The sequence below is a fragment of the Gavialis gangeticus genome, unplaced genomic scaffold, assembly GCF_001723915.1.
Source record: "Gavialis gangeticus isolate Ggan-Ray unplaced genomic scaffold, GavGan_comp1, whole genome shotgun sequence".
NCBI lineage: Eukaryota > Metazoa > Chordata > Crocodylia > Gavialidae > Gavialis > Gavialis gangeticus.
The window spans coordinates 7,968,936-7,992,199 of NW_017729025.1; the positions used below are offsets into that span (position 1 = coordinate 7,968,936).

General features: G+C 51.8%; 1 protein-coding gene across 2 annotated transcripts in view; it reads left to right on the forward strand.

The window, feature by feature from the left end:
- Nucleotides 1-683: 683 nt before the first annotated feature.
- NIN (ninein) overlaps nt 684-23,264 on the forward strand; it is a 95,790-nt gene continuing 73,209 nt past the window's right edge. For both annotated transcript variants that reach the window (XM_019518357.1, XM_019518359.1), the window contains exons 1-3: nt 684-921; nt 10,858-10,939; nt 22,135-22,304. In XM_019518357.1, coding sequence (XP_019373902.1) covers nt 739-921; nt 10,858-10,939; nt 22,135-22,304 — 435 coding nt within the window. In that variant the 5' untranslated portion in view covers nt 684-738. The remainder of the gene's footprint in view (nt 922-10,857; nt 10,940-22,134; nt 22,305-23,264) is intronic.

A 23,264-nucleotide genomic window follows, 5' to 3' on the forward strand; every position in this document is an offset into this window, starting at 1 on the left:
CTGCTGAATTGGGCGCTTTGTTTGGCTGAGCAGGGCCGGGATGCGACACCTGGGCCCGCAGCTGAATGATGCCCTCCTTGCAGCACACCTGAGTGGCGGTGGGCTGCTGGGATCCAGTCCTCCAGGCTGCAAACGGGGTGCACCTGCGGGGTGGGCTCCTCCCGGACAGCTCGGGGAAGAGAGGGCAGCATAAGACTTACGCCAGATGCTTTGCCAGCTGTTGGAGGTTAATAAGGCTCTAGCAGGGGCTGAGTTGGGCTTTTTAAAATTAAATTGGGGGTGAAACCCCCCTCTGGTAGATCTCAGAGCTTTAAGTCTCTCTAAGAGTTGTGAGTGCATCCCAAGGAGATGGATCTTAGGGTCATCACTTGGTTTCTTTATGTCTCTGTCTCCAGCCAGCTCCTGGCTAACCAGGCTGGCTTTGGAGTATCAGAGGGTCTTTGAGATCCTGTCAGCCCCCACCTCTTGGTGCAGATAGCCATGCTTGCAGCAGCAGGCCATGTGGAGAAGAGGCTTTGCTGGTGGCCTGTTCTGGAATCCATTGAGTTGATGATGACTTGGGGTTTCCCCCGAGAGGAAGCAGAAGCAGCCAGGGCAGCGCACAGCTTGTTCTCTCGCCCAGTGATGGCCCCTGACTTCTGCTACTTGGCATGCTGATGTGTGCACCCTCCCCCCCGCACCCCTGCTCACCTCCTCTCTCTTTCTCTTCCCCCACAGGTGAGCGTGGGAGGCTATGGGATGGATGAAGCCGAGCAAGACCAGTATGAAGCCCGCCTCAAGGAGCTCTTCGACAGCTTCGACAGCACCGGCACGGGGTCCTTGGGGCAGGAGGAGCTCACCGACCTGTGCCACATGCTGCACCTCGAAGAGGTGGCTCCCGCACTGCAGCAGACCCTCCTTCAGGGCAACCTTCTCGGCAGGGTAAGGCCAGGCCCCTGGAGAGGGCAAGCAGGGGAGTCCAGGCAGGGGTCTGCAAGCACAGCTTGGCCAGGCAGCTCTGGGGAGGAGGGGAGGGGGCAGCAGTGTGACATGTCCAGGGGGCTGTGAGCCTGCAGTATCACTGATGGGCCTCCCTGAACCTCTCTGCTGGCTGGAGTGGGACCCACTCACCTGCCAGGTCCTGCCCAGGGCCTTCACGGGGTGTGTGAGCTGGATCTAGCGCTGCAGGCAGTGCACTGCATGCACCCTAGGCCCAGCTCTCTTTCCACAGGCAGCATGTACCCCATGTGAGTCCCAGGGCTGTGTGGACAGTGGTGCATGGGACCAGACCATCTGCAAATGTTGCACACAGCTCAGGACGTGTGGGGTGTGTGCTCCATGCAGTGCCCTGTGAACTGGCTCTGGGTCCAGCGCAGTGCCACCTGGGCTATGCACTCCATGCTGGCTCCCTGTGCCAGGTACAGTGCATGCAGCATGTGCCAACCCCAGGGCTGACTGTGCACAGGGCCCCTAGCCCAGTGCGAGGTGTCCACTGGCTATGGCACGCAGGCTGAATCAGTGAAGCATGTGCCTAAACTGATCCCCTGTGCAGTCTTCAGCATGAGGGGCACCAGGGTCAGTGTGCAAGACCCAGGCCAGTCCAGTAGCCCCAGGAGCAGATCGCATGGCTCCATGGGTTGGATCCAGCCTGCAGGCCCTATGTTTGACACCCTGCTTTACAAAATCCCAGCTATGCCATACATTAGTGTCCTCTTGCAGGAAAAGATGCAAAGGAAAGAATGAGCTGAACTCCCTGTTCTGCATAGCAGGGCTTCTCTTCTTGTCTTCTGCTTCTGCTAGTGTTGCACTATAGTAAACTGAGGCTTGCACTAGCCTATTCCCTAGTGCACTGCATCTGCCTTGGGGGCTTAAGTGCCCTGCTGTTCTTGGGTGGTGGAAGGAGGGTGCTCTTCTCTGCTGGAACAGGTAGTGACCCATGAGTGCAGTGACTCCAACCTACGCTTGGCCTGAGCCAAAAGCGACTCCATTCTGGCATCATCTTTGTTGTAATGAACTGGCCTGCTCTCTCTGGTGGCTTCACTTGAACCAGAGCGAGCTTGCTAGTCAGCCCCTGAAAGGGGAATTGGTGACAGGGAGGAAAGTGTGTTGCTATTTGATGCATTTCTCAAGTTTTCAGAAGTTTTCTCACTGGGTGAGTGGCTCAAGAATCACTTCCTTCCTGCTGTGCTGTGGGAACAGCTTTCTGCTTTAACCCTTGCATGAAAATTTGGGTCTTGTTAGCATGCAAACCCTGCTGAGTGGCTTTGAACTGGTGCCGTGGTATGTGTTGATACTCTTCTAGCTGCTTGCAACCTGGGTTCCCTGTGATCTTTAATAGGCACAGGTTAAAAAGCTTCATCTTGTACGTCAGGTAATAGCACTTTTAACAAGCACCCACGGACACAGGCTGAAAAGCTTCATCTTGTTGAAAGTGCTGTTATCTCAGGTACAACTGTTTACGTCTGCTCCAGAGATCAGTGGAGAAAAGCTTTGTGCAGACAGGCCCTTATAGGGCATTCAAGAAGCAAGGTTGGAAGTGTCCAAAAGGCTGCAATTCTTTGTTCATTCCTAAGGCTAGTCCCTGTGCTTTGTTTCACTGTGGATGTGGTTAGAGTTAAATATAGGTTTATATAATACTTTTCCCCCTTACTGCTTTCCCGAGACAGCAAGACCCCTGTGCGAGAAAAAATCCTATAACTTGCAGCTGTGGTGACCTTCCAGCTGATGGGAGCTCCCTGCTTTTATGATGGTTTTAAAGACCCTTACAAATGACCAAAGCCAAGCTACCTTCAGCCACGGCTTTAATCTTTTCTCTTTGCAGTCCATTGTATCCCCCGCTGCTGTATGATGAGCAGCGGGAGCTTTTGGAGCTGCACCACAGTCGTGAGTGTAAATCATGTAGGGGAGGAGCCGCAGGATGTGAATTGTTCCTTGTGGGCTCTGCCCATAACAGTGTTTCCCTCTTGCTGGCAACTGCAGGTGCACACGCAGCTCCCAGCTTGCTTGCAATGCCTGTCATACAAGTGAATGCTGCTTGTATTTTAGAGCAGTATTATGAAGGGGCAGTTGCCTTATAGACTTAAGTGTCAGCATGGTGAACATTGAACCACTTGCAGCGTGGCGCCTTTTCAAGCATCCCCTTGCCATGGGGCTGCCTGACCCCTGTTCCCCTGAAAACAAGGCTCCTCTGCATGAAACTCCTTTGCTTTGCAAACTCCTGGAAAATCCAATGGCTAATAAGTAAAAGCAACGAAAGAAAGCAAGGAAGTCAGGCTGCTTCTGCTCCAGGAGAGGACCGAGCTATCATTGGACTTGGCTGTTTTTCCCCAAGCCCATTTTGACTTTTTTTTTTTTTTTTCAAAAAACACCACTTCCTTTCCCCACATTCCCCATTGAGTTGCAATTCTCTTACTGACAATGCATTAGCAGATGCGAGAGGAAATTGCTGACCTTTCCAATTTCAGCCTGGCATTTGTGCAAGTCCCATTTCCTTTCCACACCACAGTTGGGCCGGAGCTTGTCCCATTCAGGTGCTGTCACCTGGCTTGGTCTTTGCCAAGCTATCCAGGCAGACAGGAAAAAGGAAGGGATGCCTTGGGGTAACCCTAATGCCTCGAACAGCCTGGGCAGTGAGAGCAGAGTTGAAACCAGAAGGGAGATACCCTGTTTGATGACAACACGGTTGCAGGCGAGATAGTTTGAGATCGAAACAGCATGCGGTAAACACTTGGTCCAGACAAATGGAGGGGCTCTTATTAAAGGCTATCGTGAGGATTGAGTCACTCTTGCAGGGTTGTAACAACATGCTTAATCTTCTGAAGCTTTCCTGAGGGTATGGAAAAGCTCAGGAACTGTGTCCCTTCTCTTCGGGGACCGTTCGCAATTAGTCTTACGACTTGCAGAGCGTTCCAGTAATCTTCGTCTCCAGCCTTTCCTCACGCGCCCCGGCTTACACCCGAGCTGGTAGCATCAATGGTCCATGTCTAAGTAGGAGCCTAATTTAACGGTTCTGAAATCCTCGGGGGTTTCCTAGGAAGGTTGTCAAGAGGACAGCAGTCAGCATGCCGTTTTCCAAGCTCGGAGATGGGTGCTCATCGTGGCATGAGCTTTTGTGTTTGTGCGTCTTTCCCGGGCATGGCGGGGCAAGGGGGAGACGGGCCGGCCGGTCGGTGGATCAGCAGCTTGGCATGCTTTTTGCCTCGATAGTGACTGCACAGAGTCATGGCAAGCAGCAGGGTGTTTGCTCAGCCCTCCGGTGATGAAAGTTAAACAGCAATGCCCATAACAAATACAGCTCTCGATGTAGTCGGTGGTTACCTGGAATTCTGTCAGCTTAATTGAATGTGCTTGAGCAAACACCGCTTTCTCTGCCGCTGCGTGAGACTCCAAGGATTAACCAGTGCCCTGTCTTTGTGACATGGCTCACTTTATATGCGAATCCTGCTGCTAGTCTTTCAGTAAAGCAAACGCAACAGGAAATATCTGTTCTTCGTGCCATGGTGCACAAAGGCAGTGCTTGAAGTTGCTCCTGGAATTCCTCTGTGGGGTGCAGGTCCTCGTGCCTGCTGGAAATTTAGCTGCTGGCATTAGAAGACGATTGCTGATGGCCCTGTGTTCACAACTAATTATGACTGGTGCATCAGAAACGGGCAGTGCTACCCGGCAGGCAATGCCAGCCATAAGCACTGGGACTCGAGCGGGGTTTACACTTCAGGGTGGGGTTGAGAATCCGGCAGGCCGTGCTTCTAATGCATGGTATAGTCGGGCAAGGCTCAACCAGTACTAACCAGGGGTGCCTTATCCTGGCATGGGCAGCCTAGCATGTGGTCTGGTCTGGGGGCTATCGTTGCAGGTGTCACTCCCCAGCATGCCCTGTAGCGTAAACTGGCTGGAGTCCATCTACATGGCTGCCGCCCTCAGCTATATCTCTGCAAAACTGTTGTGTCGGCAAGGCTGAAAAATTGCAGTCCGCGGCAGATGACTGTCCCCTGTGACCTGGTTGGCTGGAGGCTGGATATCGGATCCGAGGCCTGCATAAAGGCACCTCAACAGGAGAGCTCCCTTTGCAACTCACCTTTCGAGGATGGACGTGGGGGGGCCCTCCAGGAACCCCTTTTTAGCTCGGAGGACTGTGACACCCTCCTGCGCTCCTCTTCAGTGCTTTTTTGCATATCAAATGGGGGCTTTGTTTTCAAAGAGCCTCCCGTCCCATTTCCTGTATGCTGGAAGCCCTCCCTGTGCCTTTCCAATTGGTTGCTGCGAGTTCACAGACAGAGGATTATGCCTTCAAGTCGGGGATCTTCTGTGAAGAATAAGGAACAAGGGAGAAGAAGCCAGTCCTCTTTCCCCGTGGGGGACTCTGGTGATGTGAAGGCTGCTGATTTGTATTATGCAGGCAAAGAGTGGAAAACAGCAAGTAGTTTGACACAGGCATGTTTCCCTTTTAGTGCTAATCAGGGCACTAGTTCATAGGAAACTTCTCTAAAATTGGTCTTGGGAACACTCAGCAGCCTACCGTTCAATTAGCCTCTGATTACTGTAGGGAAACGGGCTCTCCTAGCTATGTACATATTGGCATGTGACTGCTGTTTCCATTGGATGTACTTGAAAAATTCTTCTCACCTGGGACCAAGATGATGCTATGGATGGGCAAGTAAAATATCGTCTAGTCTCCCTTGCCTGTGCCTTGCAGTCGAATGTTTGCATGGGATAGTAAAACACGCAGATGGATTTGCAAAACTGCTCTCAAGAGGCACAAGCCCAGCTATTTCCCATTATGGTTTTCCCACCCAGTAGCTTCAATCTGCCCCACAGAGGCAGTACTTGCAATCCCGGAGGACAGGGCTGGTTGTTTTCCTGGGCGTTTGGCACTGCATAGGGCCACTGGGGCTGGTTTGGATCTCTGGCTCATAAGCAACGCGTTGTTACTACCTGTCAAATTTCTTGAGCTGTATCGCTCCTTAATAAATACTGCGATGGCTGTTCATGACAGCCTGGCAGCTGCACGACATGGTGGACTGCTTAGAGTCGTGGAAAGTAGGGCTGGGAGGGAGCTGAGGGGGTCGCATCTAGGCCCGCTCTCTGCTTAAGGCAGGGTCATCCCTGCCCAAATCATCCCATATAAGCCCTTGTCTAGCCGAGCCCTGAAACTACACAATCCACTGTGCTGCACAACTACAAAGACACCAGAAACCTCCTAACCTGCTGCCAATAAAGCCTCAAAGAGCTGCAGAAGCGGTGCTGTCACCTTAAAATTGAGTCGTCCTTGAAGAGCTTGCATAGGCTTAGGAGCCCTCCAGCCCAACCTCTTGTGTGCATTCGGTTTGGGGGGTCATTTTTAACCATTGCATTGGCCTAACTCTGAACCTTTTGACCAGGGTGGCCTCTGAGGAATGTATGGTCAGGGAGGGTTTTCATCCGAACAGTCAAGGCCGCACAAGCAACATGAACAGGAAGAGGGTATTTTTTTTTCTCCTGTGTGGTTTTCCTGACACTATTCTTCTTCAAACAAAAGCCAGTTGAAAGAATGAAAGGAAACCCCTCTTGGTGCACGCAGGGTTTCCACTGCCCATGCGCCTCTGAGTTCAAAGTTGTCGCTTGTAAGATCCAAGTCAGTGTACATGTCCTGCGATACACCAAAGTGCTTTTGCTGTGCAACATCTGTGCGGTCGCTGCCCTGGTCTTGGACAGTTCCCTCTTCCCCCTCCTGTGCCTGAATCCGGTGGGGGTGCTCCCAGTATTTTGGGATGAGGTGCCTGGTAGCTGTGCAGTAGGGTAGCTAGTGTAGCTTTGAGCAGAGGTTAGACAAACACCTGTCTAGGATGCTTTAGACTGGGCTGGTCCTAACACGAGCAGGGGGTTGGACTAGATGTGACCGCCTGAGGGCCCCGCCAGCCCGACTCTTCTATAATTTTGTGCTATTCAGTGGAGTCCCCATGTGTCTTATCGAACACCTGCAGCTCTCATTTCACTCCCAAATGCACCAGACTTGTGACTCGCGGTGTCGGATCCCAGGACCAGCGATCTGCATTTTAAATGCCACTGCGGCGTTGATTTGCGGTGTTAGCTTTTTCAGGCTGCACTTACCCTGCCAGCTCCTTCCCTGAAGCCGGGTATCTGGGTTCTGTTTGATGCAGTCATGGTAAATTCGCTGCGTGGGGCAGGAACGAGAGCCATCTGTCCCGTGCGCAGCTGCTGGGCTGGAGAGGAGCAGCACGGGGAACACCGGTCTTTCCTCCCCCCTCCTTCCCCTTCATTAACACTTCTCATAAAATGTGGCCTGTTGCATAACACTGACTTGGCAGAACCATCTCCCAGCCCGTAGCGGTGGCGTGTTGTGTAGCGCTTCCCTCCAGACAATGAGCGCTCTGTTGGGTACAAACAATACGCTCGTTTGCTCGCGTTCCCTGTTCCTTGGCTATCCTCACCTACCCTTGGCACGAAAGGGGCTATTCTGCCCCTTGCTGCCAGGAGAGGTACCTGTGTAATTCCTACTCATCACTGATTGCATTTTTGCTCCTTTTGTCTTTTGTTCCCTTGCTCAGAGCATCGTGGGCCCCAGCCATTCAGCCCACCGTAGCCGGAGTTTGTTCCTTAGCCCGAGCAGGCCCTTAACTAAGTTAAGCTGCAGCAAGCAATGCTCGGAGGACGGGTCTAATGGGATCTTTGCATCTTTTGCAAATCCTTATTAGCCAAAGTGGATTATGTGCCACTTACACCTGCTGAATTGGCACCTGGGGCTCTGCTCGGCCCGCCTGGAATTTGGTGCAGAGTTTGATGGATCACCTCCTGGTAATTGCCCAGCTGTGAATTTTTATGGGCTTGGAGGCTCTCTAGTACACCAGGGTAAAGCAGCAGGGTGTCACGGAGGGTTTGGGCTTCTGCTTTCATTGTTTGGGACTTTCCAGCATTTCCCCCATCCCTAGCCGTGGCGGGGGAATTCAAGGCATTGCAGCCAGTACCGTGGCAGGGGTAACAAAGCCCTGTCCAGGACCCCAGCTCCCAAGCTACACTGACCGACTTCTGCTCGCAGACAGCGGGAAGGCAAGCATCGTGGCTGGAAGCGGCGGGTCAGCTTCCTCACGCAACCTGGGTTTAAGCCCCCCTCCCTGCCTCACAAGGATGATGCATGGGGGAGCTGTTAATCTAACTCCCTCATCTTTTATTCATGCTCATTTAGTTTAAATGTCAAGTTTTTTGTTGGTTATTTTTTTTAATCAGGCAAATTCTCCCGTCACTGTAAACTGCCCTTTGAAGTGCACCAGCGTCTGGAAATGAATGGCAGCAATTAAGATTCAGATGAAGGCGTCTCTAACAAGTTTCTTTACTGAGCGTATTCTGAACTGTTTAATTACTCCTTGTGCATGTGCTTAAAAGAAAAATCTAGCAGCCATTTGCATAACGTGAATGGCTCAGTCCGGGGTTTCTTTGTGCTAAAGATGAGTGGCAGAACGCCTGGGTTGTTTGCCGTAGCAGCCGCGTGTACGGTATGGCAGCCCTTACGGTCTTACTTTTGCCCTCTGGCCCGGCCACGATGAGGATAAATCTCTTGCTGGCCAGGAGGGCATGTCAAGTGTGATTACGCTGTGTATCCGCTAGCGAGCTTCCTAGCCATCGCTCGGTACCTGCATTATTCCCCTGTTTTAGCAACAGTTTGGTCCTGCGGACCTTATATAAAACGGCACCTGCGGTGAATTCCTGTCTACCGACTCGGCTGGTGTAGACCAGACCCAAGCCGCGCGTCCCGTAAGCGTAGGATGATTTTTGCAGAGGGGGTAGACGAGTCTTGATTCCATCCTAAAACTTCTGTCCAAATTCCTTTTGGCTGGATGAGCGCTCGCTGAAGGTAGCTATGGATAGCAAGTGACCCGTGTCAAATAACCTCGCCAGCTGTCCCGGGATTTTCTTTTCTGCCTTGCCATGTAAACTGGCTGCAGCTATGAAGCCTGGCTACCTGGAATTAGTGGCATGCTGAAATATGCCTGCGGATAACATGACACCCCCTCCACAACTGTTAAGGGCTGCGCCACTTAAGGGGTTCTTGGAAGGCACAGATAGGAAAGGACAGTGGTAAGGCATGAATTCAGGCCAGCTGTGCAACCATCCTCCCTTGCTTTTTAGCTTGACCATGTTTAAAACTAGTGCCTCCTGGTCCTGTCGGTGACCCAGCAAAGATGGACTGGCTGCCAGGAGTCAGGGATGAACACGGGCATGGGCGAGCCTGGGGCCTGGACAGAAAGGGAGCCCAAAAATGGCCGTTTCACCCGGGGCCCAGATAGAAAAGGGACCCGAAAATGGTAATTTTTAAAATTACTATTATCATTCTCTGGTAAAGGAGGGCCCAATGCTAAAAGTTCACCCAGGGCCTTCAGGAGGCTAGGTACGGTGCTGCTGGTGGTCTCAAGTCTCGCAGCCTAGAAACAGCAATACCAAGAGCTGAGCCTTTCTTCCATCCATCTTGGGGGTTGTTATCTGAAGCTTTAATTAAGACTGTCAAGCATTTCTTTGGCACCCCTTGTGTGCGACTACTAGAAGACCCATATTTCATTCAAAGCAGAAACCTCGTGCTCATGAAAATGCCAGTTGTTTCATGAAACAGATTAGCACGGACCATAAAAGTAGTCTCAAATGGGCTTGAGAGAGGAGTCTGTTCTGCCTGGGAGGCTGGATGGGTGTCTCTCATCTCTAGTTATTCAGTTTATGGCTATGCATGCACACGGTTCACCACGCTCCTCCTCTGCTTCCTTTGGGAAGGTGAGTGTTCCCAAGAAGGGATGTAAAGTAGGGGTCATCTTTGCCACTAACTAGCCTCTGCGGTGAGAGCGGCACGGTCCCCTGTGCAGCCGGGGTGAATGCGAGCTGCTCTTCTCTTGGGAGGAGGTAGAAGTAGCAGCATTCCCGGCTTTCTCCGGAAAAGCGCTGGCACTTCCCAAGTGCAGCATCCAGCTTGCTCGGACCACAGATCACGGCTGTTCACGTGCATGGCTCATGAGTCTTCATCCACAACAGGCTACAGGTCTGTCCCTGGGGTAGCGGCAGGAGACCACCCCGCTTATTCTCTGATGGCCGCGCTACTGTGGAGCGGTGGCAGTCGACCCGCAGGGGAGGTGCACTGAGGGAAGCAGGCCGAACTGAGAGTGGCTCTCAGCAAATGAATGTCCTTCCCCGGAGGGGAGAAAGGACCATAGGTTTTTGCTGCAAAACTTTGGTAGCCTTCTGCCAAAGTGCATCCCGTAGGGACGTGCTTGCCTGCTCTACAGCTGTAAAGGTGAACCGTGCAGTCCCTTCTTGGATGGAGAGAGGGAGAGCTTGGGGTCTTTTTAAGTAACTGAGGCTTTTAAATACCAAGAAAAATGAGACCACTGTCCCGGGTGCTGGGACGGGACACGGCTGAACGAGGCTGGAACTGGGGTTGTGTAGACATCTCCTGACAGTCCAAATTAAGCTCACTTTGTAGACAGTGTTCCGGGCGCATCCTTTGCCGTCGTGAAGGATGCTCTGAGAACCGTCCATTGAGAAGCACCGGTGCTGCTCAGGAGAAGAGTCCAGCTGACTCGGACCTGGCAGCTGCAGGACCTTGTGTAACACACCTGTATGTGTAGGAACCTTTGGCTCTTTGCAGGAGCACAGGATGTAGCTTCAGGTTCCCTTTTGTTTTCCCCTTCTGCCCCCAAAGCTCGGTAGAAAAGATTTGGGCTCACTTATGACTCTTGCAGCACTGCTTTTGCTTAAGTTAAAATGCTGGGGCTCTTGGAGGATCTGGGTTTGGTATGGAGAGCTGTTTGCTTGAAATGAGTGGCTCAGCATCGCTGCCTTTATGCAGGAGCCATGCTCTGAGCAGATTGATTCACTTGCACATTGTCCTTCCTTTCTCTGCAGGTTCACTTCGACCAGTTTAAAGAAGCACTGATCCTCATCTTATCCAGAACCTTATCAAGTGAGGAGCACTTCCAAGAGCCAGGTAAAATGTCTTCTGATGCACTCGAGGAAAGGGGCTGTAGACAGAATTGACCCTGGGGCCTCATGGGTATGGAAGGAGGCTTCAGTGCATGGGAAGAGGTTGGTTGGCTTTACAAATGCTTTGTTAGGCATTTATATCCTGCTGCTTGTGTGACTGAGATGCCTTGGCAGGCATGTGGAATTCGAGCAAGTGTTCAGGTCACCGAGTTTTGCTTCTGCTTTTATGTAGACCAGGCCCCAGAGCAGTAAGTGCCGCAGAAACAAGTACAGACGCCAACTCGCTGCTGTCTGTGCCGGTGAATCGACAGCTGCAGCACTAAAATGGACTGTCCAAATTCCAGTCTCCCCAAGGAAGCGACTGCAGTGCTTTTGAGGGAGGGTGGGTGGTAACACCCAGTTGAGGAAAGAAGTTTGCATGCTGTATGCATCTGCTTCCTCCCTGCGGCAAGGCCAAGCTGGAAATGGAGTCAATCCATGTGATGGGCTCAGGAGAGAAGATGGTCAGGTGCGGCCAGGGTACAGGATTAGGCCTTGCGACATGGGTGTTGAAGTCACTTAATGGCTATGGTTGACTTCCCACTTGCAGAATGGGAGTAACATCTCCTCCTTCCTGCTTGCATTCTCGCATTTAGATGGATGCAGGGATGCTGGTCACAACCCAGCAGAACGGGCCCTCATCCTGGTTTGGGCCATGAGCAGTCACTGGAAGAGTGACAGGCCGGTCTGTTGCGTGCTGAAGACTTCAGCAAGTCTCACCCAAGAAAGCTTCTCCCTTCCCAAAACACAAGCCGCTTTCTTGTGCAATTTGGCCTTGAACATGGGCAGAAGTGGGAGGGATAAGTGAGCACTAGTGCATCCTTTCAGGGAGAGCGAAGGCCTGGTGACATGGGCTGCTGCCTTCCCAGTCTCCGATGGCTATAGATCCTGACTTCTTTACCCTAACCTTCAGTCTGGCAACAAGACTTTGTTTGGACAAATGATGGCCTCGGTGTCTAGGTCTGTGATTCTCAGCTGGGGTGTTGCAGCACCTTGGGGTGTTGCAAGATGCTTTTAAGGGTGCCATGGGGTGCTGTCCAATATTAGCACTGTCAGGTGTGCCAACGCCTACACACGATTGGCAAGATAAACCCGGAGATCTCAGACAGGAATTCAGAGCATCAAAAACATGCTGTCCTGTTGTGGCTGTATTTTTACATGGCTCCACTATTTTTACTTAGTCAAGAAACAAGTGAAAGCAGAGAGCTGATGTTTTCTGAGGGGGGCCTCGAGTCTAACAACATTGGCAACCACTGCTGTAGGCCTTCAGAGCACCCCTCCATTCAGACTCACGAGAAGAGCTGAGCTTTCAACAAGCAAGAAACCATTGGCGTAGACTTCTGTAGCCGGCACTAGCTACACTCCTGCCTTGTGCCACCTTGCAGGAGAAATCCCATCATGCAGATGAGGCCAGGGCCTGGGGCTGGCCTGATTGCTGCTCTGTCTTGCCTGATTGCAGTGGAAAAGGTCAAGTACGCGCACCCAGACTGCAGCTCCATGTGGCAGCTTCTGCATTGCAGAGAAGCCAGTGTCTTTCCTGCACAGGCGTGCTGCTAGCCGCTGGAGCGATTCTTGCTGGAGAAACACCAGGCACGAAGGATCCTCGCCCTACAGATGAGATGAAGGCTGCCCGGCAAAAGGGGTCCTGCAGAGCTGCTTATGATAGACCCTCGAGGTCTCTGCCCTGATCTGAGCCTGTGGAGGGGTGGCTTTTGCATCCTTTGCTGCCTTGTATCCCTAATTTACTCATGGCTCCAAGCAAGTTTACACGCAAAGTCCCTCTGCAGGGGCAGATCCCTCCTTATTAACGGCAAGGTTTCTGATGCTGCCGGCAGCTGGCCGAAGGGGTGTGTGGGCACCCCCGTGCCTTCAGCTGCTTTGTGCGGAGGTGCCCAAACCAAGGCGAGCTTTGGTGGTTGGGTGGTGGCGGCTGCTGCCAGCTCCAACAGGTCTTGACAGCAGCAGCAAAGCGTGGACCTAACCCGGGCATGAAGGTCTTCTATGAATGACTGTGGAGATGCACAAGATGGCCCACAGCAGACAGGCTTGATGTGATGTGGAGGTGAGTTTTGCTCGGAGCCGGGTGTTCCCCGCAAGGGAAGCAAGTATTTTCGAGCACTGTGGTGACCGTGTGTCTTGTTCCACTGTCCTTGCAAAGCCATAGCCATTAAGGACACAGACAGTGTTATGCCTTCACTGTGGCACTGATATGGGTCTTCAGACAGCCCCAAGGTACCTTGCTTCGTGGTTTGGGATGAAGGTGACTTGGAAGTGAAATAGGCACCTTTCCTTTTCTCCTCTCACTGATTGATTGGCTAACAAGTAGCATTACAGGCCTGGTGGCAATGGGTCATCTTCCTGCCTCAAAGCCAGTGCTGCAGTACCCAGCCGAGGAGGGGACACGTAGCTGGTGGGGAAATGGGTAACAGGGCAGGAGCTAAAAATCCCAGGAACGGGGCACTGATCAAGTGAGGCTCAGGGCACTTCTGAGTGCAGCACTGAGCCGTGGCATGGGAGTGACTGGCCCAGTTCTCCTCTCAAGGAGACAGTCTGAGACTAAAGCAGACTTGAAGGGTCCTTGCAACCATCACTATTGGGGTGTTCAACTGGACAGCTCGGCCCAAGGGTGACCTGTGGAGCAACACAGACCCAAGGAGGGGGAAGAGAGCTGGCTGAGCAACTGAGATGGAACCGGAGTTGTCTCCATTGAGACTTCATTAAAGGAAATGTTTAACACTGGACATACTAGAGAAACAAGTAGGGCCTAAAAGGTGCAGGAACAATTCATCTTGCTAAGGGGAAGCAGCGGGATGGCCTTGTAAGGCACAGCGGGTTCCCAGCATATTGCATCTGGAGGGAGCTGAGGGTGCGGGCTGCGGATGGACCGCACAACGGAGCAAAAGAAAGGTAGCAGTCAGGTGTCAGAATAATCCCATTTGCTACGGTGGCAGCCTGGGGTACAGCCACGACAGCAGCAAGAAATGGGAACCTGTTCTGTCCTATGTTCATACCTTTTTAAGGAGCATCACTGTTTCCAGCTGTAAGGACAAACAGGAGAACTTGAAGTGCTCAAAGCATCTTGATTTCTTTTTGTTCCCAAGCCAAACTCCAAATTAGTCTTTTGAGACTTTTTATTTGATGAACAGACTAAGATAGTCCTCTTCAGTGAAGCCAATTGGGACCAACAGTCCAGAGAGCTAGGACCTGGCACCCCTCTGCTGTCTGCCTGTTCCCCAGCCCAGGCTCCTCTCTCCTTTTGTTTCAACTGGACGTGAAATAAAATTAGTCTGGGACTAAATAGGAAGGAGCTGGGGAATCGAAGGTAGTTTCTGTGCTCTTCGGCTCCTCCAGAAAACTGTCACTTTCAGTAGGACATGGCCATCATCCAGGCTTTCCTGGGGTTTAGACGTGGCATCTGGTAACTCCCCTACCTGTCCTGGTGGAATAAAATGAAGCACAAGTTTTCAGGGTCCCCTGCAGCTCCTGCTGACAGCAGCTGGACTTCGTGGGGAGCACTTGAAAAGTGTTTAGCATCTGCACTTCACAGCTCCTATTGATGTAGCACACCTGTATGTAAATCATGTAATCCCCCCCTTCCAGGCTTTCAAGGGGTGGGCAATGTGCTGGCCAAGAAAGGAGCAGTAGCTTAATGAGGGGGTTGCTGGATATCAGTAGAAGTGCTGGATCCGTCTCCCTCTCAAAGGGACTGTAGTGAAGTGTCATTTATTCTCTGCATACTGTTTGGCATAAAGGGGGTGGGGTGGGGAAAAACCCTGCCCAACAGCAGTGTGGAGAATACAGTCTTCAGCAGATGCCTGGCTTTGTTTGGGGAGTGCAGACAACCCCTTGCTCCCTGGCAAGGTCACATGCAGCCAACAGTGCAACTTTTCCCTTTGAACGTTGGCCTCAGCATCCCTTTGCTGAACAAGACGCAACAGAGGGTTTTCATCTTCTTCCAGCCCTAGAAATGACTTAAGGGACACTGCCAGAGGTGGCACATCTGGCCACAACAAGCTTTCTGCTTAGCATAATTGCTCGGTGCTTGTCAACCGGTCCCCTCCGCGCGCTGCCAGGGGATGAAGGCTGATGCCTTGGTCGGCTCTGAGTTTGCTGAATTTGCTTCCAGCTTGTCAGCGTGGAGCTGGCATGCGGAGGGAAGCAGCCACGTGGGTGCTGAATTCATCTGCTCTGCATTTATTGGGCAATCCTCTGGCTGCAAAGCTCAGGCTCTTTAAACAGTTCCTAAAGAGTTATCCTGCTAGCAATTGCTACCCAACTGAAGCATGGGAGTGCCGACAGGCTGCCGTCCTACCTCGAGAGGAGGCCTCCTTGGAGCCACATTTGTCACTTAACAGGTAATCAAAAGGCACGTGCTTCGCTAGGGTGCGTTGTCGTATGGGCCTGGAAGGCATTTCTCCTTAACGTGCTTTGACAAGCTGGTTAATTTGGAAGCATTTGCTGCTTTTAATTCTGGAGCAAACTGTGTTTGGAGAACAAGCTGCTCTCCGCCTTGGGTTTTCAGTGAGCGTTGGAATATCGTCTTTGATGTTTGTGCCAAGAGTGGTCTCAGAAATCATGGGTTGAGGGCCTGAAGTTGAGACACTGAGGGGAGAGGGGGGGGAATTGCATGCATGTAGGTTTTAAAGTCCCGAATCTTCCCCGTGTGCACTTCACGCTGTTTTTGTTACAAGGGGCTCTGTCTGCATGCTGTTTAGTGTGAATACAGGGTACGTGCCTGGTATCTTAAAAGAGAGAGACTGATTCTGGAATAAAGCCCTGAAGGTCCTCCTCCAAATCCGTAGTGTGGAAAGGACATTTTGCTTCTGCAAACAGACCGAGCATTGCATGTTGGCAACATCTCTGGGAGGCCGGCATCATGCTTGGGGCATGGGAGCACTTCTGCGTTCCTGCTGAGACCCAAGCGGTTTCCGCCTGTAGGAGCTGGTCAGCGCATCTGGGCACTTCCGAGCCAAGCTGCTGGACTCTGGAGCAGCGTCACTGCTTGGCCAGATCCTTATGGCCTTCCCATCACTGTGACCCACACTAATTTTCGAACAGATGCAGGGGAGGAGGGGGTGCTGGGTTTCCCAGAGATATTCTGGGAGTGTGTAAAGCCCTAGCACTTAAGACAGGGATTTTTTGGGGGGGGGGCTTTTTATTTTGGGATAAGCAGTTGGTGTTCAACCAGCCTGGCTGCAGCAGATTGTCTAGTGGGAGAGGAGCAGTCCCAGGAATGGTGGGTATTAAAATGGCCTGCACAGTGGCTGGGATAAGTGTCGTGGGAGACATGCCAGGGCTAGTGCAGGGAGCCAGACAGACATGTCGGGACAAGGAGGCAGCAGTGGTGGCAGGAGGAGGCTTCATCGGTCATAGTGCTGTTGTCCCCAGCTCCTGCAGGGTGGGAGCTCCCTTTGTGGCAGGCATCTCCTGGAGACCCACGCCTGCATTGCCTTGCAGTGCGCCTTGCTGCCCTGCCTGTGTTCAGCAATTCTTCCTTAATAAATGTAACATCTGCCAGGGCCTTTATTGCTCCTGAACAGCATACCAGGAATGATATACCACTACTTGAATGCTCATGGAGCCATCCATAAGACCCATAAGCTTCCTGTTCCCTGGCTCCCCAAACGACAGTAAATTCTGCAGGTTGATGCATATTGGCAAACCTTTTCCAGTGGTGTCCTACACGGACGTGGCAGCCTCCCCATGAAGATAAACTTCCAAGATTAGAGCTGTGAAGCCAGAGGCTGCAGGTGCAAAGGAGCCGTCTTGCACCTGCTCACAAGAAGTTCTTGTGCTTCCTTCGCCATGTCGGTGCCTCTTCTCTGCAGGGTGACGGTCCCTGCCAGGCCCTTGCCACTGCCTTGCAGTCTCTTGCTGTCTTGTTCCTCGGCTGCTGGGAGCCGTGTGTGAAATACAGACTGAGCAGAGGTGCCTGATCTCTGACCTGGTCCTACCTGTCTCATGCGATTTGTGCAGTGACAGACTTTGTTTGCAGTCACAGCAGGTTTTTAGTGCCTTTGATAATATTGCAGGGGAAGGAAATTAATTTCTTTAAATGTCTGGCTCTCAGGGCAATGACATCTCCCACCCTTAAAAACCCTTTTCTGTGTTTGGATGGTTTTTGATGCTTGAGTGAGTAAAACGAAAGCTAATGAGAAAGGGATCTGACTTGTGCTTCCCTCTTCTCACCCCCATGAGATGGGCTGGAGGAGAATGATCAAGTGCTTTTTTCTGGTTCAGGAAGTTGGGAAGTAAACTGCAACCACCATTTAACCAGCAAAATGGAAAGAACCAGGATCTGAGGCCGATCCTCCAGCACTCGGGGTCTTTACATCAACAGCAGAGGTCTCCATCCAAAGTGTAGGCTCCATCAGCCACTGGATTAACCCATAGACTAGAGGCCACAGGACCTGCAAAAGGTCAGACTGTAGATGATCCCTTCTGGTCCTCAGCTCTGATGGTGCAGCCAGTAGGCGCAAGATGAGCTTAGGGGTCTGCATCAAGAAGCAGAAAGCATGAGAAGAATATTTTAGGTGCTTCGGGCACCTAACTGGCATAGCAAGCCAGTGTACTTCCCTCCCAGGCCATCACACAGGTGGGACTGAAAGGTCAGGGAACTCGCCCTGTCTCAGAGCTTCCTGTTGGTGAGATGTTTCCCAGCGACTCCTTAGCTACTGTCTGCTTGAGTCATGCTGTGTTTATTATGTACTGTGCGCAGTACAACATCCAGTGCCTGAGGCGTGGGTCTGCAGAGCAGCATGGTGACTGCCCAAAGGGGCAGCAGAAGGAGCAGCGGTCTTAAACAGCGGCAAGGGAAATTTAGGTTGGAGACGAGCAAGGATTTTCTCACTAGGAGGGCAGCTCAGCCCTGGAACAGGCTGCCCAGGGAGGAGGTGGACTCTCCATCCTCGGGAGTTTTAAAGAGTGGGTTAGACGCTTGGCTTAAATGGGAAGGATGCTGCCCTGAGTAGGGGTTAGATTAGATAATCTTATGAGGTCCCTTCCAGCCCTGCTGTCCTACGGTCTCACAAAACGTGTCCTGTGTTCTGGATGGGACTGTTGCTTTCATCAGCATTTTGCCAGCAAACGAAAAGGAAGTGAGGGGTGCGAGGGACCTCAGGAGGTTGCATCTAGTGCAACCCCCTGCTCCAAGCAGGACCAGCCCCAGCTACATCATCCCAGCCAAGGCTTTGGTTAGCCAGCCAGGTTTTGAAAACCTCTAAGAATGGAGCTTCCAACCACCTGGGTAACATCGGTGCAAGTCCTTTTTCTCACACTTGGTTTGAACGATGTGAATATTGGGGTGCTGTAAACAGCTTCTGCTCCTTCTCTCCTGGGCCCAGGGCCGCAGCTTTTGCAATGGAAAGTCTCAGGGTTTAACATGCAGGCTCTCCCACTGGGCAGGCGGCAGCATCATGGGAGCCTGGCCCATGATACCTGCCCTGAGACCACTGCAATATACCTCCCAGGGAACATGGCTTTCCCCTGTTTTCAAGCTAGCTAGATTTTTTTTTTTAAACTAGGAAAGTTGGGACAGCTGCCTAGGTGGTTGTACTGCTTTTTATGCCCCTATCTGAGAAACAGACGCATGAAGCTGGCATCCCAGGCATTAGTGGCAGGGTATTTAAATGGCAGGATAGCAAGGTAACCACACTGTGGGCTAAATAACTACTACTTGGGGACCTCACAGTTGATTACTTCTTCATTATGAAGCACCCTTTGATGTCAGGTGTCCGGTAGAAATATTTCTCTGCTCCTGGGCTGTCATGGGGCAAACGTTGCCACAATGGCCTGCGCCTCCCATGCAGCAAAACCTTGATCTTTGGTAGCCCCTCTTTCCCTTCCCGATGCCACTTCTCCTTCCTGCTTGGGGTAGATCTCATGGGCACTCTGCCACCAAGGGTAGCTCCGACTTGCGTGGTGTATAGGATAAGAAGGAGATGAAGCCGAGGGGCCTTGGATGTCGGTGGGACTGTGGATGTTGCAAGTGGTACCTGGTCCAAGTTCAGGGCTTCGAACATGGTCCGGTTTAGATGCAAGGGAGCCGCGACTACGCAGATCTGTGCCCTAAGACAATGGGAGCGCGGGGAATTCTATAAGCGCGCCATTACGGGTCAGCGCCGCTTCGTTGTTCCCGGGGCTGCGATTGGCTGAGACACAATACGACGCCGGGATAATGAAGTGTGCCATCGGCAGGGGGGTGGGGGTTATGAGACGCATCATCTCCCAACAATGAGGCTTTGTTCGAAGCTGCACGTTGCCCCAACCAGTGCTGCGAAGGTGCCTGGGTACCTGTAATGGCAACGTGCCCACCACTTGTTCCTTCCCACTGCACGGTGCATCCAGATGGAAAGAAGCCCTGCTCTTAAAGCATCAAAAAAATCCATTTCCCATCCGCGTGGCTTGCAGATGGGAATAGAAATCCTGCTTTGCTCGGATGCGTGTGCTAGGAAGTCTGGGTCTGCCATGCCAAGAATAAGCTTGCTGGGTTTCCCATCCCCCGCAAACTGCATAAGGATCATGTTGCGTTTTCAGGGATGCTTTCAGAAGCCCTTTATTGGCTAACGTCCATTATGGAAGAGCACTACACACACTTTGTCGGCCTCTGAATGCAAAAACAAGCTCCAGTCCCTGGTTTGCCCATCAAGCACGTTAGCAAAATAGCAGGCTTAAAGGCTCCAGCAGCTCTGCATAAAAGTTGTCTTTATTATCTCCCTTGCTATAGGGACTGTTAAAAATACAAACTAAGTGGATGCTAGTCTTGCAAAGCACCCTTCCACGGGGGCGAGGGGGTCTGGGAGCAGATGGGGAATAAGTTCGTTGTTGCCAAGCAAATTTTCACCTCCCCTGAAACCTTTCTGAATATTGCCCAGCATGGAGGATTGTTCCCTCCTTTGAGAGAGGCCACACGGGGGGGAGGCCACCTGGGGGGGACGAAGCAGGCGGGGAGTGGGCATGAAACAGAGGAGAAAAATGTGCGGGTGAATAGCCACAAATGTTGAGGTTTGAGAGCCAGCGGCAGGGGCAGGACGGCTCGCCACTAGCCCAGCTTAGCGGGAGCGACAAGGTTTGCTTTTGTTCTCGGGGCGCTTGCTTAATCAGGCGGTCTCGTTCTGATTTTCTGTCTGCGCACTTCATCGCACAACTTTCATGTGCGGGCTCCAGCTGCAGCGTATCTTGTTAAAATGGCCTTGTTCAAACACAGGCGTCGATATTTTTTTTTTGTTGTTCCCCAGAGCTGCGATATCAGTATGGATGGAGTGTAAGCCTGAAAAAAATCAAAGGCACCCCAGTCCTGTGTATTTTATAATTCATTGCATAGCTAAGTTACAGAATATTTTCCCTCTAACAAGCTTGAAGACTGCCTCTGTATCCAAAGGCGTGATACCCAAGCTGACACTTGTAAGGGCTTGAAACCCCCCACTCCTTTCCTGGCACCCTCTGTTCTCCGCTTGATGATTGAAGGGCTTTCCTGGTCCTTATTATTATTGCAGTTGTTCATTTATTTTGTACCAGAGCACTCCTCAAATAAAAATTTAAAAAGCCGCTGCTTTTGCTGCTGCCTCAGTGCATTACAAATGGCAAAAAGAAAAAAAAAAAAAGTCTCATGGGATTTTTAAACAGTGAGGTTAACAAACAGAGCAAAACAAAGCGTGGGATCAGAGCCTTTCTCTTAATTGAATCCCTGGTTAATTTGCTCATCCATTTAATTTGCCCAAACTCCAGATACCTAATGATTTGCACTAAAAATAGCATTGTTTCCATGTTTTGTTCTGTTTTGTTTTGTTTTTTCATCCTGATCACTTGGAGTTGTGGTGGGTAATTTGGTCACTGAAAGTTGAAGACTCCTTCCAAGAAGCTTGGCAATTTGAATGGGGGACGAACCCCAAAGCCCCCTTTCATTTGGTAACCAAGGGGGGCTATTGAAGACGTTACAGTCAACGTTGGTTCTGCAACGCAAGCTGTGCCATGCATCCCGCTATAGCATCCGTCTAGGGGGGTATAGGCATGTATCTGTATAGGTTAGATCAGCTGCTTACCTTGACCATGGCATCCGTGCCTCTGAGCTGGGCCAGGCCCAATGTGCTCAATCTCTTCCACATGGTGGTTTAAGATGTTTAAGCTAGAAGTGATTTTAAGCCAGGCAAGGTTCTGGGGTTGCCCAGGTGTCTGGGAGGTATAATTTGGAGACCGTGGAGTTCTCCAAATATAATGGGCATGTGTAATTAAGCTTGTGCTACTCTTCAGTACTGCTGTTGAGCAAGAAGGGAAGGGACTAATTGACTTTAAAGGTCCCAGTCTGAGTTTGCACGGCAGAGCAGGGGTGAAACCACCTTGTAAATGGAGCAACCTTGGTCCGGGAGTTGAAGGACAATAAATGCAGAGCCCAGTTTGCATAATGCCCATTTTAAGAGCCTCATGCCTCATTCTGGCATTAAGGCTCATACTGGGGAGTGGGTGTGGGTACCTCTGTCTCCCCAAAAGCTGCTGGCGTCTCCTGCGGCAGTATTTGAGGTGGAAGAATGGAGATGGTGGCGGTAGCCGGGCTGTCCCGAATGACTGACACAAATAGCTTTGCTTAGTGGAACGTGTGTTACCCACGTCCACAGCCCCTTTATGTCTCTTGGCTGCTGTGTTCAGGAGGAGGCGTTTGCAGCCTTGTAACCTGGGATTTGGACTGGGAGCTGCAACCCATGAATGACTTGCAACAAACCCTTCATCTTCAGTGCCCACGCTGTATCAGGCATGGTCTGATGGTGGGGCCTGGCTGCTGGGCTCTTTGCAATGACTCTTGATGATCTCTAACAGTCAGGGTTACTTGAATTGGCTTTTAGTTGCCTCTACTGCTCGGGTGAATACCAGTTATGTTGTGGGGGGAAGGAAGGTTGTCCTCCTCCAAGTCTCTTCCCAAAATATCTCTCTGAAGAATTGGGGCTGCCCAGGCCACTTGCGACATGGGCACATATTTGTGTGAATGGGCACGCTTACCAGTGTGCAAGTCAGTGCAGCACCGGGGCAGGGGAGTCAGCAGGTGAGCTACGCTTTAAAAGCACGTGGTGTCTTGATCCACGTTTCTGGATGACGATGCACCAGAGCGAGGGCAGAGAGAGGCTCTTGAGCGCTGCCGCAGCCAACGTGCGCTGTGTTTTAATTCCCCAGGTTCTCCCCCGGAAGCGCAGCCCAAATACATTAAAGGCGGGAAGCGCTATGGCAGGCGGTCCTTGCCCGAGTTCCAGGAGTCCGTGGAAGAGTTCGCCGAGGTGGCTGTGATCGAGCCGCTGAACGAAGAGGCACAACCTGCGCACATCGCTTCCAGCGACTGCCACGAGGTAAAGGCAGGGGACAGCTCTCGGGGAGGGAAAAAACCCGTGCTGCCGTCAGAAAAGGGGCTCTGCTGGGGACCAGGAAGCGGTGTTGATGGGGTACGGGAGGGAGGAGAGTAGCCATGGTGTCTCCCTTTCTTTCCCCTCAGTTGCTTGACACAGTGCAGGCTCACCTGCTCATCCTAGATCTAAAGGATCCAGCTCTGTTCAGTGCTGAGCTCTGTGTCTGAGTCTGTCTGTGGGAACATGCTACAGAGACCAGCAGATCGGAGTGCACTCCCTTCCTTTGTAGTGCAGCAGGGTTTTATCTCTGTTCCTCCTACATGGGTCCATGTTTGGGGCTGTACAAAAAGGGGCGATTGCTGAGCCTCTATGAGCAGTGTGTGGTGCTGGGGAACCAAAAACTCTGCCTGTAGCATGCTTGTTAACTTCTGCTTTTTGGAAAAGGCCCTTCTCGGTGCCAGTTCCCTAGTTATTAGGGTCAGAAGGGACCTATTAGATCATCGTGTCCAACCCCCTGCCCTGGGCAGGAAGGACCGCTGGGGTCAGATGACCCCAGCCAGGCGTCTGTTGAAGCACATTTGACTCTTCCTTCTGCTGATTGAAATGTTGGCTCGGGGATGAGCAGGTGAGACATCCATGTGTGCAAAACAAATCTGGCGCAATGGGTGGCAGTGCCAGCTACATCCTCCCATAGCAATTTGAGCACGCTGCATCCTGAGAGGGCCGGCGGTGCCTGTTCACCGAGCAAATTATACGGCTCTGCTATTAGCTGTTGCAACAAGACTTCTCCACAAGTGTTACTTTTCCCACAGTGCTGTAATGGTCTTATCACATTCCCACAGCGGTGCTGCGACTGCTCCTTACCCTTTCTTATTATCCATCATCCTTCTTCTAGAGGGACTTTTGCTAAGGATTTCTTGCTCACAAGCTGTACAGCAGGCTGCATTGGTGACTTCAGCTTGC